The sequence below is a fragment of the Malaclemys terrapin genome, chromosome 3, assembly GCF_027887155.1.
Source record: "Malaclemys terrapin pileata isolate rMalTer1 chromosome 3, rMalTer1.hap1, whole genome shotgun sequence".
NCBI classification, from domain to species: Eukaryota; Metazoa; Chordata; order Testudines; family Emydidae; genus Malaclemys; species Malaclemys terrapin.
In genome coordinates this window covers 204961064-204980387 of record NC_071507.1, presented here as the reverse complement: position 1 = coordinate 204980387, position 19324 = coordinate 204961064, and the positions used below count along the sequence as shown (strand labels likewise).

The window sequence follows — 19324 nt, the reverse complement described above, 5'->3', positions numbered from 1 at the left end:
CCAATAGGGTGGGGTTAACCCCTTCCAGACCAGGGTGGGGCAAGCGTGCCCTGTTACACAGCACCACTGCCACCTTGGCAGAAAAAGGACACAACTCAGCTGTCATGATATCCAGGAGATTATTGCCGAGGCTGCTGGACACAGACAGACCCTGTGGTTCTCTCAGGATCTCTGGCTCCAAGGCCTGTGCTGTTTAGGTGTCAGCACACAAGGGTCGGTCAGTCACGGAATGGATGACTATATGCCAGTCACCTGTGTACTTCGGTGGAAGATCCATGAACTTTAACAGCTAGATGAGCTAACAGAGGCAGGAGGGGAAATCAGAGGTAAGAGGCTACACTCTCTGTTCTCTGACGGAGCTGTCTCGGCGGGGGAGAAGGGTAGATAAGCCTTCCAGGAAGCCGAGGAAATGAAAGGCTGTTTATGGGGAGATGCCAAGGCAAGCAAAGAAGGCCAAGACAAATTCTAAAATAAGCAAGCGAATCGAAGCGCATGGAGCACAAAGCGTTTGCCCTGGCCCTGCAGGACGTGGCTGAGATGGAGCAGCTGGGGAAGGGGACCATGGAAGAGATCTATGTCCAGTGTCTCATGGATGCAGCGGCTGGTGCTTCTGTTCCTGGGCTAGACGGCCACAGGTTCAGTTTCCAATCTAGCGATGGGAGGTAGCGCCATGGAGACCTCCCCCGTGTTCCTTCCTTGGAGCAGCAAACAAGATTTGGAGGGGGGAGACCGTCAGCTGGTAGGAACTGGCATTGAAGTACATTTGCATCAGCCGAGATCTGGCTCAAAAAGCTGCTCCCATTAGCAAGAGGTGACGCTTAAACCTAAAGGCAACTACAAAGAGCCTGCATGCTGCATCTAAGGACAGCTATCCCAGCATCCTCCCCTTCCCAGCAGAAGGCGGGGCTTCCCTAAGCACCGCCTACCCTGTTCTGATCCCTGCTGCACCCCAGGCTGGGAACGTGAGGGGTAATTGGTTCATCTCCAGGAAGCTCTGGAGAGAGAGAAGGGGTTAAGAAGAGGAATGGTCCATGCAGCACCCGGGCCATATCTGCAGGGAGATGGTGGAGATGGTTCCCAGGATCTGCTCAGTCCTTTTCTTGTAGGAGGGGGAGGGATAGCTCAGTGGTTTGAGCATTGGCCTGCTAAACGCAGCGTTATGAGTTCAATCCTTGAGGGGGCTACTTAGGGATCTGGGGCAAAATCAGTACTTGGTCCTGCTAGTGAAGGTAGGGGGCTGGACTCAATGACCTTTCAAGGTCCCTTCTAGTTCTGAGATAGGTATATCTCTGTCTTATTATGAATTAGATGCACTGGGCAGCATTGACCTGCCCTGGAGCTGTATTGGAGGCAAATGAGTTACGCTGAGGGGGAATGTGGCCCTTTGAAGCTCCTCGTCTTAGCAGTTCGGGCGCTAGACCTAGGTTTACACCCCTGCTAAGCTACAGCCTCCCTGTTCAACCCTGGGCAAAGCACTGAGGGTAAAATGGCCCAAAACGCCTCTGTCCGACTGAAAGTTTACCCATAGTCTCTCTGGCCCCGGTCCCCAAAGGTATCAAGACATCTAACTCCTGTTTGTTTATCTGGGAATTAGGTGCTTTAAATACCTTTTGAGAAGCGAAGACTCTGTGCCTCAGTTTCCCTTATGTGTTAAATGGGGATAATCATAGAACTGTAGGGCTGGAAGAGACCTCAAGAGGTCACCAAGTCCCGCCCCCCGGTGCAGAGACAGGACCAGCTAAATACTGACCTCCTTTCTAAAACGCTTTGAGATCTACCGATGAAAAAGCTACACAACAGCTTGTTGTTATTATTGTTATTTATTGCCATAGAAAGATACAGTTTACTGTCTAGCTGGGCGTGCGGCGGGTGGCCTTCGAAGTGAGCCTTAATTACAAATTTCCCCTCTGCTTTGCGCAGGCGTTACAGATGCCCTGGAGCTGTGTCTCAGAGCTGACGTTTGCCCTGGTCTCCTTGGCCTACATTATTATTATTTATTCGCATTGCCTTCATTATTTGTAGCAACTAGTGGTTCCAGTCAGGAACCAGCGCCCCATTGCGCTAGGCACTGTACGTACATGAAATAAACAAACAGTCCCTGCCTCAAAGAGCTGACAGGCTGAACATGTGATGAGAGACAATGGGGCAGGGATAGGGGTAGCAGCAAACTGAGTTTGGTTTAAGAAGTACCCATCCACAGTTCACCCAGGGCCTGATCCAAAGCCCATTGAAGTCGATGGAAGTCTTTCCATCGACTTCACTGGGTTTTTGATCGGGGCCCAACTGACAGTATTGTGTGTGCTGTGTGCCTGATTACGCCTCCTTCCACCCCAGAGGTAACTGCATTTTGATGGCACTGTATGTATTTGTACTCGGTTAGAGTTTTGCCCAGGTAAGGGCTAAGTGAAAACTGAGTGACTCAGGAATTAGGCCTAAATCTATCAAGTGCTTGGGACAAAAGGTGCTATATACATTTAAGAGGCTGTTCTTGAAAGAACCTAGTATACAGAAGAATCACTTCTCTCACGACTGAAATGCTGCCACCTCCGGGGTGGAACATAGCAGCTGTTTAACAATGCACAACAACAGTACACTTCACCCTGTGTTTAAATGCAGCCACCTCTGGGGTGGAACATAGCGGCTGTTTAACAATGCACAACAACAGTACACTTCACCCTGTGTTTAAATGCAGCCACCTCTGGGGTGGAACATAGTGGCTGTTTAACAATGCACAACAACAGTACACTTCACCCTGTGTTTAAATGCAGCCACCTCTGGGGTGGCACATTGCAACCTTTTTAACAGTGCACAGCCATACTCCCAAGCAATTTAGAGAAGAGAGAGAAGATTACTAAATCCACTTGAAACTTCAGGGGGAATTGAAGGAGTGTAAGTAACTCAACCTCCTTGTGGCTCAATTTCCGCACCTTAAATTGGGATTCATAATCACAGGAGTGTTGGGAGGATTAATTAATTCATTCATTAAGCAGGTAGTGTTTGAACAGCTCACTGAAACCGGACAGTTCTGTATAAATGCCAAGCACTATTACTGTTTTCTGGAGTGATTGGTAATAGCTGAATTGTAGTACGTTAAAAAAAGGCTTATTAGGTTATTTTATCCATCCTCCCAATGCAGAATTTCCCCCTGGACCTTATAGTGTCCCATTTTAAATTCCCTGGCCAAATGGGGCTCCGACCTTTCCACTGACTTCCTCCTTCCCACTTTGGAATAGATCTCCCTGTTAGACAACATTTCCTGAGATGCAGCTTGGGTTTTCCTTTACTCATTGTCACCTCATTGCTTCCAGTTCCATATCCTCAAATTAATCCATACAGTCTTCTCCCTCCTTGGCATTTTACCCTTCAAATACTTGCAGTCAGTTAGCAGCACCTCCTGTAGCTGTTATGTGGCTAACCTCTTGCCTTGCATCGCTGCGCGCTGTTAAACAGTTGCTGGGTTTCTTCTCAGAGGTGGCTTCCTGTCACTGGAGGAGGGACATCTACACCAGCACTAGTTAGAGAATGGAAAGTATTTTACATGGAAAAATTAGAAAGAAACAAAAAAAAACACTTTTATTTTTGAGAAAACAAAAAAAAATATCAATTTTTTTGATCAAAATCTGGACATTTTGAAGGAAATGACAATTGTGTGAATACAAAGGCTGGGTTCTGTCAAGAAATAAAGGTTTAAATCAGCATACACAGTAAGCATGTGAAGGCCTGGGGGATCATTTGGGATAGGAGGTGCTGTAGAAAGGGGCGGTCACGCTGGGCTAAGAGAGAGGTAATCCTGTGGATGATGTCCATTCTAATGGATTTGCTGTAACCCAATCAGAGCCCTGGCTTATTCAGGCAAATAAGCTTTGAGTGGACTTCGTAATCCCTCTCCCCCACAAGCCTGAAATGTGAAGGGGGCAGAGACGTGGGACGATGGAGAACCAGTCGGTGGTTACGGGTCTATAACCAGACTCCCAGTACCATGCATTGCACAATGTATAGCAGCATCTCTGACCTCTCTCCTGCTGTTCTCTGTTCTGCACTCATCTGCTTTTCATCAGCAGAGCGGGCTCTGGGCAGGTTTCTTCCATTGGACACAGCTGAGGCAGCCCTTGGGAGCAATCGTCTTCCCAAAGCCTCCAAGCTAAAGGGCAAGAATTTCCGTCATGGATTTTTTTTCATTGCAACTCATGTGTGTTGTTTGTTGTTACCACGCGGAGACCAAATAGAAGGACGTGTCAAAGCCGGGCCTGGATATCGCTCGCAGCATGGGCTTTGAAGGGCTTGGGCCCGGGGGCAGCTTGCGGATGGTTCGCAGAGAGTACCAGCAATCATGGCGGTGCCCTTTCGTTCCTCTTCTCGCTTCCCTTCCGGTGACCCGCCAACAGGTGCGGGAGGGCGGAGAAGCAAAGGGTTTTAATAGGGGACTGTATCCAGTCTCTGGGTGTCATGTGTACACGCCTAGAGCAATAAACGCGTGCATTTTAAAGGCATCTCGGATAGGGCAGGGTTCTGTCCTGCAAGTTCCACTCAGGACGTAGTCCATAGGCAGCAGCATCGACTGAGGAAGGAGCAGCCCATGCTCCGTGGCAGTTCTGGAATGGCCATACATTGCGTATGATGCAGTGTAACTGGTTGGTTTGAGCCAGTACGTGGAATGGATGTGAATGTATAGGAAGATGGGTACTACCATTCTCCATCTAGGCCTCTCTCCTGCCTCTGCTAGTAGCCAACACCAGATGCTTCAGCGGGACGCTATGCACACAAGCCTCACGCACACCATTAGTAACAGCTGTGTTTATGTAACCAGTGTTGTGACACTCTTGTCTGAGCCGATTACAACACTGTAGATTGGTCGTGGGCACCTGGCATCATTCCTTCACCACACAGCCATGTGTCATCTGTGTTCGTGGGTCCCCACCCACCACCCCTTCTAACCACGTTTGTTTCAGAGCATGCTGGGAAAACTCTGGGCAGCTATCCCTCAGGAGTGGCCTGGGGGACATGCCTAGAGAGGAATGTCCTAATGCACAGAGAGAAGAAAAAACAACCAGTCCATTTACACAAGCACAGTGAAGGGGTTCGCACAGCAAATAGCAGTGTGAGGACACGATTGCTGGAGGACAGCCACGTGCAATCCAAACCGCTGACAGAGATGACACACTGTTCATTATCACGGTTACTAACCATATATCAACCAGGCTGTGTCAGGACACAGCACTATGTTTAAAGCCAACGTGGTTACAGAGTAAAGGCCTTAATTCACCAGGAGCATGACTAGGGCTGGTCAAAAATTTTCCACCAAGACAATTTTTTGTTTAACAAGAAAATGGGGGTTTGACTAACCCACGTTTTTCGTGAGACGTGCCTGCTCTCCATGGAACATCTCGATATTTGGTCAAAAAGGCAAATGCCCCAAAACCTGAAATATTTCAATTCAAAATCGTGCTGCTGCACCTCATGGGAGTTGTAGTTCAGATTCCTTATGCTCATACTCTCTTCTGTGAAAAACAACGAGGAGTCCAGTGGCACCTTAAAGACTAACAGATTTATTTGGGCATAAACTTTCGTGGATAAAAAACCCACTTCTTCAGATGCATGGAGTGCAAATTACAGATACAGGCATAAATATACTGGCACATGAAGAGAAGGAGTTACCTTACAGGTGAAGAATCAATGTTGACAGGGCCAGTTCAGTCAGGGTGGATGTGATCCACTCGCAATAACTGATGAGGAGGTGTCAATACCAAGAGAGGGAAAATTGCTTTTGTAGTGAGCCAGCCACTCCCGGTCCCTATTCAAGCCCAAATTAATGGTGTTAAGTTTTCAAATGAATTGTAGCTCTGCAGTTTCTCTTTGAAGTCTGTTTTTGAAGCTTTTTTGTTGAAGGATGGCTACTTTTAAATCTGTTATTGAATGTCCAGGGAGATTGAAGTGTTCTCCTACTTGCTTTTGTATGTTACCATTCCTGATGTCTGATTTGTGTCTATTTATTCTTTTACGTAGAGACTGTCCGGTTTGGCCAATGTACATGGCAGAGGGGCATTGCTGGCACATGATGGCATATATCACATTGGTAGATGTGCAAGTGAATGAGCCCCTGATGGTATGGCTGATGTGGTTGGGTCCTCTGATGGTGTTGCTAGAGTAGATATGTGGACAGAGTAGGCAACAGGGTTTGTTACAGGGATTGGTTCCTGGGTTAGTGTTTCTGTGGTGTGGTGTGTAGTTGCTGGTGAGTATTTGCTTCAGGTTGGGGGGCTGTCTGTAAGCGAGGACTGGCCTGCATCCCAAGGTCTGTGAGAGTGAGGGATCATTTTCCAGGATAGGTTGTAGATCGTGGATAATGCGCGGGAGAGGTTTTAGCTGGGGGCTGTATGTGATGGCCAGTGGTGTTCTGTTATTTTCCTTGTTGGGCCTGTCCTGTAGTAGGTGATTTCTTGGTACCCGTCTCGCTCTGTGGGCCGGGCTTTCTGGCTGGACTACATCTCCCATGATGCATTGCCTCCCCTTGTGAAGAAAAAGTCATTTTAGTTTTTTCAAATTTTCTCAGAAATAAACATCTGTTTTCCAACCAACGGTAATCATGACCCTTAGATCTGGGGAGGGCAGATATTTCTATTAGTCAGTCAGGCAGTCTGGAAACCCAGCTTAGTAGATCAGCTTGGGTCAGAGTGGGAAGGAGGAACTGAAATCTTTGTCAGCACTTTTAGATTCAACAGCAAAATTCAGATTTTCTCAGCTCACCTCATCTTGGTTTTTGATCCTTCTGTCCCCAAAATGTCCATAAACTTCCTCACTGCCCAGATTAACCTCTCTCTTCGCCCACTTCCCGACTTGTCTCATCTAACTGCTGGGTACGGCAGGGGAGCGTATGCACAGATAAAACAAACATCTGCAGCGTACAAATCCCACATCTGCAGCTAGGATCCAAACCCCATATTCTCCATCACCCGGTGGCGCACCAGGCCCGTTCCTCTGAGTGGGACAACAGGGTCTCGCTAAGGTTTAGATTTCTTTTGCACACTGCGTGGCAGTTCAGAGCCAGCTTCCAAGCTCTCGCTACTCTGCAGGGCCAGGCTGGCCAACCCAGGGGAAAGGGACCCTACGTGAATTTTAGAACAGTACCTTCCCCTATAAACTTGGGGCTCAGATTGTGGAGGATTCAAACCGGACCTCTTTAATTATATTGTTGGGTTTCTGTGAGTTACAGCTTTCCTCTTGCCCCGCTCACCACACCTTGACTTCCACAGAGCTCTACACGGCTGTGCACAAGGGAAACCAGCGCACTAGCCCGCAGCGGCAAAACCTTGCGTTGCTCTTCAGGAAGAGTTAGGAGCAGCAAAACAAAGGGAAAATGGGGTCCTCCATTTAGGGATGCAGAACCGCACCATCCACTCAGAGAACACAAAACCAACAAGGAGTCCAGTGGTGCCACCGGACTCCTTGTTGTTTTTGTGGATACAGACTAACACGGCTACCCCCTGATCAGAGAACACAAGCCGCCAAAGAATCAGCTCCTGGCCAGAAATAGGAAATAAGCCTCTCTTGCCCCCTTTGTATTTATATCGCCCCCCAGCAGCTTCATGCAGGTGTGTGACAGAGCAAACTGCCACAGGGTGGGAGAAAAAACCCAGCCCAGCGGCTGGCTCCAGTTATCCAATCCTCTCCCAGGCTGCTGGAAGGGGCGGGGCCTGGGCCTATATAAGCCAGACTCATCTCATCCAGTGGTTCTCTAGCCTGGGAAATGTCCCAAAATCTGGGAATTTTTGAGTAAAATGTTTTGAATGAAAATTCCCAATTTCCCAAGTTGAAACATTTTACTCACAAATTCCCAGGTTTGGGGACATTCCCCAGGATATAGAAGCACTGTAAAAAAACTGTATCTGGGAATTTTTCACCAGATTTGGGAAATTTTTAGCACTAGGTTGGGAAGAGTTGGCATCACGATATAGAAGCACTGATCTCATCCTAGAGAGGGGACAACGCTGCAGGAGGTTGAAGAAGGGCCCTGGGGAAAAGCAGAAAGGGACCGGATCCTGGAGGAGAAGGAGAGGCAGTCACCTTGGGGGGAAAGGTTCTAAGTTTGGAGAAAGTTGGCCACAGGCGAGGGCTTGCTTTCCCAGGAAACACTGGACTTGCCTGGGAGATCAGAGAACGTATGGGGAAATGCTGCTAAGGCCTCTTATGTTGCTGATGATAACTAAATACTGACACCCCTTTTATAAGCACTCCTGTGTTCTCTCTGGCTTCCTTTCTCCCCAGTTTTCCCGAGGTGGTTAAATCACACCAGGGAGTGAGTAGCTGGGTATTGTCATGTTCTCCAAGGGAAAGGGATGATCATTTGCAGCAGCAGCAGCCACCTGGTTATAGGGTGATGATGAAAACTGCCGTTCACTGGTAAGAAGAATGCTCTTAATCAGGAGGGAGTGGCAGAGGCATCTAAGCTACAGTGCCTAAGGTCTCTAGAGCTACAGGTCGCAATCTCGGCATGGCCAACTCAGCCCTTCATCCAAGGTAGCGGAGTCCCTTGCTGTTTACTGGGTCAGATCCGGAAAGGTTTTGCGCTCCTGCTGCTTTGCACAGGCTTTGGTCCAGTGTAGGCTCATTCAGAGGCAAGCAGCCACTTTTTCCTAACATGAGGCCCAAGGTCCTCCTTTGGCATGGCCAGGTACTGCCCGTGGGCCTGCAGATTGAGTCTTTGTATGTGCAGATGGGAACGGAGGTGTCTAGAGACCCATTTGTCTGTGCAAATGGATTGGTCATAACGGCACTCACAAAAAGAGGAGTCTGAGTGCAGGCAGACCTTGGGCAAACCCCCGCCCATGCCAAGGACTAGCACAACACTGTCTGCCAGTGATGGGATTTAAACTCCGAGGGGAGGTTAGTGAGAGTCAAGTGATGCCCAGGGCTCAGGCTGCATCCGGGTGAATTTCACCTTTATCAAGGTTCTGCCCCAACAAGCCCACAGCCTATTTTGTAAGAATCCGGGATTGCCTCAGTGTCCTAGGGCAACATTTCCCCTCCCAGAGCTGTTGGGCGGTGCCGGGGCTGCTGTTTGCTACATTACTCCTCCCGGACCCAGTTTCGAGAGTGGCTCAGACTGTGTGCTCCAGAGGAAGGTGTACGTGCTGCTCCGACATTTAATACCATGTCCCAGGGAGAAATCTCTTCCTCAGCTCAGCTGGCAATCGGTTTTGGACCTCCTCATATCTTATGTTGTCATTTGTATCCTCAGATATTGTTCTTCTCCATATAAATGTCAAATCCTTTTTAATCTTAGTAACCTATTTGCTTCCATCGTATCCTGCGGTGGTGAGTTCCATGGGTTATTTGTAAGTATATATGTGTGTGTGTGTGTGTGTGCGTGTGTGTATGTGAAATGAAAGAAATAAAGCACTGGGTTTTATCCATTTGGCATTGGTTGCCAAACAGGAAACAGCTCGTGAAATTAACACGTCCTGAATGTTCTCTTCCCCCAAAGTTTTCTGGCTTTATCTCCATTTGGTTCCTGAGCCAGAGATATTTTAGCAGATCTGAAGTTTATCCACTTTCTTGCACTGTGATGCATTTAGTCCGTCACCACCTGATACGATCTTTCTCTCATTTCTCAGGTGATCGAGGCCAGAAAGGAGAGAAGGGAGACAGAGGTGGCGAAACAGGTAAGTGGCTGCTATTGTGAGTGGTAATTGCTGTTGCACGTCTCCCAAGGAGGTGCTATAGGCCCTGCTGTTGGCCTATTGTAGATACTGCAATGGGTACAGGGGGTGAGGAATTGCTTCTTTATTCTCCCCCAACATGTAAGTGACTAGTCTGTGCCCTGAAGAATTTGATGGGATTCCCACTTTGTGTTCCTTGTAGCTGTTCTGACCAGATGTTCTGGTCATCACATGATTGACTCCTCCTTAACAATATTCTGCCGTTCTCTCTGGAGCTGCCCTGTGTGTAACACTGACATTTATACGCAGCCTGTGTTTATCCCTCTCTGTTGGGCTTCTTCAGTGTTCTCCTTCCATATCCCTCCAGGTTAGTGTCCATTCCAGCTCTGTCCCCTCCACTCTGAGGAGACTGTGTCTGCACCTGTGAAATGCTCCTCAGGCTTGGGTGTGCCTGAGACTCAGGGCTCTTGGATAGCCTGCAAAATCAAGCTGCGTGATCAGAGAGGCTTTAAGGCAAAGGTTGTCCTTAAGAGCAGTTCTCTTGAACCTTCTGTGCGCTAAGGGCTTGCCTACATAAACAGTTAAGCTGTGGCAAGCTGGGGTGTGAATCTAGCCTGTAACTAGTGTTAACCGTTTCTCAGAGCACTTTGAAGCGGGATGAGCTCAGACCACATTAACGAACGGTTCACGCGCGTCAGCAGGGCGCACACGGACAATTTAGTCTGCGGCAGGCTCGTGCTGGATTGAGTCACGCCCCAGGGTGCCGAGGTCTAATGGCTCATATGGACAAAGATCTAAAACAATTTGGACCTGTGACGCTCCACTGACGCAGCTCCACTGGTGGTAGCAGGGGCGGAGTCTGCCCTTTGCCACTGTGGAGTCAAAGCCTCTTCGGGCTGTTAAGGAAGCTAAGTAGTTGTGAGGTGAGAGAAAAAGATTTAGCTGGGGTTGGACTAGATACCTCCTGAGGTCTCTTCCAAACCTGATATTCTGTGATTCTACTGTCATGGATCAGGAAGGACCTGAGATGGAGAACAAAAAGTAGGAGCAAATCATCCATCTTCATCATGGCCAGAGGTTAACGGCGGGTACCACAAGGCTCTGTACGAGGCCCAGTGTTTACTAGTAATCTGGAAAAAGGGGAGGATAAAGTGGCAAGATCTGCAGGTGACACACAATGAACTGGGTTTGACTCATTGAGTCTACAAGACTATGAGGTCACGTCTACCTTACAACGACCCAGCTGCAGTTGTGCCACCACGGTGCCGGAGCATGGACATTTCCTACATCGATGGAAGACGTTTTTCCATTCTGTGGGCAATCCACCTCTCCGAGAGGTGGTAGGTAGGACACCTCAGTGTGTCTACATTGGGGATTGTCTCCCTAACTACATTGCCCAAGCGTGACATTTTTCACAGTCCCGAGTGATGGAGCTAGGTTGATCTAGTTTTTACATGTAGACCAGGCTCCATGCCAGCTGAAATTCAGTACTGACAAATGCCACGGTACTGCACCTCGGAAGACATAATTCGGAGGGGCATATGATTGCTCTCTTTAAATATATCAGAGGGATAAATACCAGGGAGGGAGAGGAATTATTTCAGCTCAGTACTAATGTGGACACGAGAACAAATGGATATAAACTGTCCGTCGGGTAGTTTAGGCTTGAAATTAGACGAAGGTTTCTAACCATCAGAGGGGTGAAGTTTTGGAACAGCCTTCCGAGGGAAACAGTGGGGGCGAAAGACCTATCTGGCTTTAAGATTAAGCTTGATAAGTTTATGGAGGGAATGGTTTGATGGGATAAAGTGATTTTAGTCAGTAGGTCAATAACGTGCCATCGCTGGTAATTAGTAACAATGGTCAATGATGGGATATTAAAAGTTACTACAGAGAACTTTTTCCAGAGGGTCTGGCTAGAGAATCTTGTCCGCATGCTCGGGGTTCAGCTGATCGCCATATTTGGGGTTGGGAAGGAATTTTCCTCCGGGGTAGATTGGCAGAGGCCCTGGAGGTTTTTCACCTTTCTCCCCGCAGCATGGGGCAGGGGTCGCTTGCTGGAGGATTCTCTGCGACTTGAAGTCTTTAAATCGTGATTTGGGGACTTCAACAGCTGAGTCAAGGGAGAGAATTCTTCCAGGAGTGGGTGGGTCAGCTTTTGTGGCCCGCATCATGCGGGAGGTCAGACTAGACGATCACAATGGTCCCTTCTGACCTTAAAGTCTATGAGTCTCTGAGTGCTGGTACGCAGTGCTGAGTCCTCCAACATGGAGGAGATGAATTCTGCGTGCCTGGGGACTGAGGCGGGAGGTAGACATATTTATCACCATACACATAGTCTTTATTCCACTGCCCAGCAGCTCTTATTAATATCCAGATATTGGATATTGGACTCTCCAGAGCAAACTCTTCCAGCGCTGTGAAACAAAACATGTCCAGGCTGATTCCGCTGCAGCAAAGGCTCTTGGCAGGAGAGGGTTGGCTCCATCGAGGCTAATCAGGATCAGGATGTTGATACCTGCAGCTGAGTCTGACTTTCTGCCTCCCGGTTCTTCCCTGGAAATAAACAAGGTCGGTGGATCAAGTTCAAATCTGCGAATTCATTTGGCCAGGCCCATTTATTTATTTTTACTGGCAACTTAAGCTCGTTGCCTCTAAACTGGCTGTGGAGTGCCAGAGTTTTGACCTTGTTCCTTCCCGGGCACAACCCTTCCAGAGCAGCCAGTCCTCAGGCTCCGTCAGTAATGAACACCAGACATCCCCTTCCGTGCACTAGCACTAGGGTGTTCTTTCACGAGGACAGCATAAGCATAGGGATGGGGCGTTGGGGCTGACCTAAGACTAACAGAATCAGGTGGTGACGTGTCCTTTATAATCTGGGCTGGGACTCTGGAACAACCACCGATCCCAGCCGAGCCATCCCCGGTTTAGGGGAATATCCAGTGGGAGCTGGGACCAGATGTTGCGGGAGTGTTTAGCCACTCGTGCACAGCTCTCCAGCCCAGCTGGATGTACTGAATAAAGCTGCTAGGTCTTTGCCTTAGCTAGCCATGGTGTATTCAATGTAGGCTGGGATGCAGCAGTGGCAGAAGCCAGTGGCCTGGTGGGCTAGTAATTAGTAGGCTGTGATACCATGTGGGAGGAGGCGGGTTCTGTTCCTTTCCCCAGATCGGCAGCAGTTGGCGGGGCCAATCCAGGAGCGGCTGCATCCAGCCTTCTTTCACCAGGATGGCTGCAGCCATAACCTGAGGATGGAGGAAGCAATAGGGAAGGGGAGCGGAGTGTGGGGAGCTTGATGGGCTCACAGAACCCAGGCCCTGAAAAACACCAGGATTCTTCCATCTCTGGATCCCGCCTCCCATGACAGAGCCAGGAACAGCCGAGAACTTTCCTCGGGGCTGGACCTAGCCTGTGGAACTCACTGCCACAAGAGACAACTCTACCCACTAAATGCAAGACTCATCCCTTTGACTTAGCTTTCCCGCCCTAAGTGCTTCATGCAGACACACATGGACGACAGACTCCTCTGCCATCAACCCGAGCTCTTTCTCCTGCCGCTGGGAAGGGAAGCAGAGCAAGAAATTGTTGTTCTCTATATTTCTTTTTAACTCCTTAGGAAGTGCTCAGACCTGGCACGGATGGGCCCTCTGAGCGGACAGAGTGTGAGCTGGGGCACTGGCAGGGAAGAAAGCCTTCTCTGGAAGCATGAAATCACTACTTCCAGGAATGCGTGATCCCTCCCCTGCAAGCTGGGGACACGCAGAACTCTCAAATAGCCTCCTCGTGCCTTTGAATGGCTTTTCCAGGAATCCCTGCCCTGCAGAAGCTGGCCTGGAGGAGGGACCAGCCAGAGAGTCCTCTTCTGGGAAATGAGAAATCCCAGAGAGTAACCAGTTCCCTCAAGCTGTTTGTTTTTATTCCGGGCGTGGGAGAGGGACTGGAGGGTAAGCCGTGACATTATCTATGGGGCAGAGATCCTGGACAAGTAAACAGAGCCCAGGGAGTGACACGCTCTCATCCCCTGCGTATGCTTCTGCAGGGTCGGGAGGAGTGAACAGCAGGGGGGACGGTGCTGGGAAATAGGGGCTGACCGGGGCAGCGGGACCGCCCGGAGGACAGAAGGCTCAATGGGCAGGAGGCAGTTAGTGCATCAAAAAACAACGGAGCCAGGCCATAGGCACCGAGTCTGTGGGTGCTCTGGGGCTCAATCACCCACAGAAAAAAAATAGGGGGTTCTCAGCACCCCCCAACCACAGCTGTTCAGCGGGGGCTGCCGATCAGCTGTTCGGCGGCTGGCAGGAGGCACTCGGGGGAGCGCAGCGAGCGGTGGGCAGGCGGGGGGCCTCGGGGGAGGGGGCAAAGTAGAGGCAGGAAGAGGTGGAGCAAGGGCAGGGCCTTGAGGGAAGAGGTGGAGTGGGGGCGGGGCCTTGGGGCGGAGCGGGGGTGGAACACGCACCTGGAAAAATATAAGTCCGCGCCTGTGAGCCAGGCAATGAAAGGAGGTTACAGGGTCAGGGTAAAGCGACAGCAGGATGCAGCCGAACAACGGGGAGCGGAAAGCCTGAGGCATAGAGGGGAGGGGAGCCACCAGGAAGGAGCAGGGCTGAGCTGGCCCAAGATGTCCAGGTGGGCCACACCTGGGAACCATCCAGTGCTCCAGGTGGGGCCTCTGGAGCTAAAGTAATGGAGCAGCTGAGGTAGGAAGGAGGTTGCTGCTGAGAAGAAAAGGAGTTCTCCCTAGAGAAGCCCTACAGCGGCTGAGGCCGGGAGGAACCCCCAGGGTAGAGCAGGCCTCGGCGGTGGGGCAAGCCCTGGGTGAGCCCCAAGAGAACTGCCCGGTTTAGGATTGCCAGGCACCGGTTTTCTACCGGAACGCCTGGTTGAAAAGGGACCCTGGTGGCTCCAGTCAGCACCGCTGACCGGGCCATTAAAAGTCTGGTTGGCGGCACAGCAGGGCTAAGGCAGGCTCCCTGGCTCTGCGCAGCTCCCGGAAGCAGCCGCCATGTCTGGCTCCTAGGTGCAGGGGCGGCCACGGGGGCTCCATGCACTGCCCCCACCCCGAGCGCCGGCTCTGTAGATCCCATTGGCCAATGGGAACTGCAGGGGCAGCACCTGCGGGCACGGGCAGTGCGCAAAGCCTCCTGACCCCTCCGCCTAGGAGCCAGAGGGACATGCTGGCCGCTTCCAGGAATCGTGCAGCTGGGAGCCACCTGAGGTAAGCGCCGCCCGCCTGGAGCCCGCACCTCAACCCCCTCCCGCACCCCAACTCCCTGCCCCAGCCCTGAGCCCCCTCCCGCGCTCCGAGCCCCTCAGCCCCAGCCTGGAGCCCACTCCTGCATCTCAAAACCCCTCATCCCTGGCCCACCCCAGAGCCCGCACCCCCAGCTGGAGCCCTCACCCCTTCCCGCACCCCAACCCCCGTCCCAGCCCGGTGAAAGCGAATGAGGGTGGAGTGAGCGACGAAGGGAGGGCGGATGGCGTGAGTGGGGGCGGGGCCTGGGAGAAGGGGGCAGGGCATGGGTGGGGCCTCAGGGAAGGGGCGGGGCCAGGCAGGGCAAGGGGGTTCAGCTTTGTGCAATTAGAAAGTTGCCAACCCTAGCCAGACTCCCTGGGGAAGGGAGACAGTGAGGGGAGCTCAGAGAAGGGAGCTGGCATAGGTCTCTGGACCAGAGCCTCCTATAGACAGCGGTCCTAGCGATCCCTGATTGGCTCCTTGATCCTATGGAAAACCATGGGGTGGGCATACCAGGAAGTGTCCAGGCAAGAATGTGGATCTCTAGCTCTTTTTTCCCAAGCTCCCAGCGCTGACTCCTGATTAATCCCTGGAATGCCACCATGGACCCTGATACCTGGTATTGACCCTGAGCTTAATGCCTGACTCTGCCTCTGGGTCGGACCTCTGGCCTAACTCCTGACTTTGACACTGGCTCAGTTCGGCTAGCCCAAGCTCCTGGCACTCGTCCTGCCTGGATCCTGACACCTGGAGCCTCCCATCCAAGCGCTAGCCTGGCTCAAACCAGCTAAAAGACCAATATAGAATCCTAGCCACTTAGCCTGGAAGGGAGCTTGAGAGGTCATCTAGGCCAGTCCCCCATGCTGAGGCAGGGCTAAGTAAACCTAGACCATCCCTGACAAGTGTTCGTCTGACCTGTTCTTAAAAACCTCCAAGGGGGACCCCACAACCTCCCTTGGTAGCCTGTTCCAGAGCTTCACTCCCCTTCCCATAAGGAAGTTTTCCCTAATCTCTAGCTTAAATCTCCCACGCTGCAAATCAAGGCAATTACTTCTCGTCCTGTCCTTGGTGGCCATGGCGTGCAAACAATCACCGTCCTCTCGGTAACAACCTTTTTCTGTATTTAATGACTCTTATCATGTCCCCACCATCTGAGCTGTCTTTTCCCAAGACTAAACAGGCCCAGTGTTTTTAACCTCTCCTCACAAGTCAGGTTTTCTAAACCTTTGATCATTTTTATTGCTCTTCTCTGGACTCTCTCCAATCTTAAAGTGTGGTGCCCAGAACTGGACGCCGTACAGCAGCGGAGACCTCACCGGTGCCTAGCCAGGCGGGACGGTCACCTCCCGTGTCTTAGGTTCAACCTGCCTGTTAATGTGCAGCATTTGAGAGCACTACAGTAAGAAGCTGCTGTGGGAATTGCTGACACACAAAAACCCTCTCGGTCGTCAGAGACTCACCCTGTTACCATGTGTCCCTTCCTCACGTGCGAGGGACACTACAGCCTCCGTATCAAAGAGCAAACTGTGACCTGCGGACAATACCAACTGTGATGGCGGCTTTGAGACATTCTGCTGCAGAAAGCCTTTCTCTAGCAGACGTGAACTCTTCTGTTCTAGGGCATCAGTCCTGTTCCACTTCCTTACCAAGCAGATGGTCCCAATTATCCAGAAGGCGATGATATCTTGGTGCAGCTGTAGAGAATCAGGCCCTTGTTTTCTTAGCCACTTGGGTTTATTTCGCTTCTAAAACGTTTCCTTTCTTGTTTTTCTTTCTGGGATGGGAGGGGAGCCGGGGTTGGAAGTAATTGACGCAGTAAAAATAAACACGCGGAAGGAATGGCGATCTCAGGGTTTTATTGGGTATGAAGCAGAAGGAACAAGTAATCCCCCATGCGCTGGGATGTTGTTCCAAAAGAGACAGGGCCAGACCATGTTGCAGGCAGTAGCTGACCTGGGAGCAGGGAGCACCGAATGCAATGCAAAAGGCTGTATTTTCTTTGTATTAGCTGGTGCCTGCAGGACCCTCTAGCGCTGGGTGCTACACAGAACAAAGGGAACATCTACCCTGCCCCCGGGAGTGTGATTGCGGTATGGGCTTCTATACCCCTCCTAGCTTCGAACGAGCGAGCGTGACTAAAAATAAACCCAGCGCCGGCTGGCCCTGCAAGTACACACCCAGCGGCCCGGGTGTGTGTGCACAGCCCACACCAAGCCCGTGGTGCTGCATCTTCGCTGCTATGTTCAGTCTTGAGAAAAGAAGACTAAAGGAGGAGGACCTGATAGTCTTCAAATTAGATCAGGTCTGTCATAAAGAAGACAGGGATCAATTGTTCTGCACGCAGGGCCGGCTCTAGGTTTTTTGCTGCCCCAAGCAAAAAAAATTTTGGCGGCCCCCCTCTTTTTTTTTGGCTTTTACACGTTTGCACTTTGCAATGGGTTTGTTTGTTTGTTTGTTTGTTTGGGGGGGTTTTTTTGGACTGTTTAAAATTTTTTTAAAAGCACCAGAAAGTCGTTTTCGTTTTTGTCCCGGCATTTTAGCCCTATAACCACTGGCTCTGACGCGACACGGAAATTGGCGCGAATGGCGCCGATAGGGCGGCCCAGTGCACACAAGTCATTCCTGATTTAATTAATCAATAACCATTAACATTTACAGATTTACGCATGTTCACATTATGAGTGACCGTGTCATGACGTGACCCGATATTTTTCACGTCATGCTGCTATCGCACTACTGGAGATTTTTTTGATCTTCATGTATTATTTTTTTTCGTACATTGGTGGATTTTTCCAAAAAAAAAAAAAAAAGGATGGCCGGCATGCCGCCCCTGGAAATGTGCCGCCCCAAGCACGTGCAGGTGCCTGGAGCCGGTCCTGTCTGCACGTCCACTGAAGGTCGGACAAGAAATAAATGGCTTAGTCTGCAGGAAGGGAGAGTTAGGTTCAATATTAGGAAACACTTTCTACCTCTAAGGGAGCTAAGTTCTGCCACAGGCTGTGGAATCCCCGTCCCTGGAGGCTTTTAAGAACAGGGATGATCTGGGTTTACTTGGCCCCGACTCAGCGCAGGGGGCTGGACTCGATGACTTCTTGTGGCCCCTTCAAGACCGACATCTCTATGATTCTCTTTTAGCCCCACTAGTTAGATACAAGCTAGCGCAGGTACGTGCGCCTGAACTGCAATCACCCGTCCAGCTGCAGTACCGACAGGCCCATCGCGAGGGGCAGCTCCTGCTCTGAGCAGCTCACCAGCGGAGAAGGATAAAGGAAGGATTTCGAGCTTCATTTTACAGATGGGGAATGAAGGCCTAGAGAAACAGGGTGACCGGCCAAGGTAGGAACTGAACCTACAGCTCCTATGTCCTAGTCCAGAGCCCTAAGGCCAGCTACCTACGGCAAGAAGGAGAGCCTTAGCCACTTGACTTTTTCTGCCCTTCCCCTGCCCCTGCACTGATGATATAATGATGCTTTGCAGTAGGGCGGCAGAGATGAGGTGTCTACACATCTGGGTTTAGACTCGGAGCTTTTTAGATCGTAAGCTCTTCAGTGCAGGCACCTGCTTTGCTAGGCGTTCGTACAGCTCCGCGCACACCGCTGGCCCTGGTGTCGGATGGCCTTGTGGGTGAGTCGCTGGATGGTGTGTTCCATCCCTCATGAGCCGGGGCTCTCGTGAGCCTAGGCCAGTTTGTTATCGTAGCGTTGCTCGTTTGGGCTGGGCTGGGCCCGCGGGTTTGTTGTTGCCAGCTTGTCAGAACGGGCTCGCTGGCGTTGGTGTGGTGGGGAGGGCAAGAAAGGGAATTTGGGTTTGGTTTTCTTAACCCTATGACTGATGTCCTGGATCTCGCCCACAGACAGAGCGAAAGAGGGTTCTCCCATGCTCCCGTCTGTTCCACTGTAGCTCCATTACCCGCGCTCACCCTAAGGATTAATGGGAATGTCTCCTTCCCAGCAGCCTGACCTTGAGTGCTTACCACCTCCCTGGCCTGCCCTGGGGAGGGCATGGTGAGCGCTCTGCTTTAGCGCAGAGCAAGCTTCGAGGAGGCTTATCCCCAACCAAGCCCCGTCCCCTGCACAAGGCACGGAGCTCTAATAAACCCCCCAACGAGAGAGAGGAGCCGGCCACCTGAGAGACACCCACCTGGCATCTCACTGAGTGGTACGAGATCTCTCCTCGGCGCTGCAGGGAAGGCCCTGTCGGGGGGCGGGGGAAGGGGCATAGCTGTGGCCGGCCTCGAAGTGGGAGGGCATTTCTTGGTGCATCTGAACAGCCCGGATCTCCTTGTCTGGAGCCCCAAGGCTCCCCCTCTGTCAAAGCAAAACTCAGTTTGCAAAGCTGAGCTCAGCGGGGATGGGTCGGGCACTAAGTGCCCTGGAGCTGGGAAATACAGACCCTAGTCCAGGCCAGATCATGGCAGTCTGGAGTCCTGGTGTGC

General features: G+C 51.1%; 1 protein-coding gene across 1 annotated transcript in view; it reads left to right on the top strand.

Annotated features, from left to right (window-relative positions):
* Nucleotides 1-19324, top strand: part of SCARA5 (scavenger receptor class A member 5) — a 145852-nt gene that overhangs the window by 105478 nt on the left and 21050 nt on the right. Inside the window, exon 7 of the mRNA XM_054022767.1 lies at nucleotides 9612-9659. Coding sequence (XP_053878742.1) covers nucleotides 9612-9659 — 48 coding nt within the window. The remainder of the gene's footprint in view (nucleotides 1-9611; nucleotides 9660-19324) is intronic.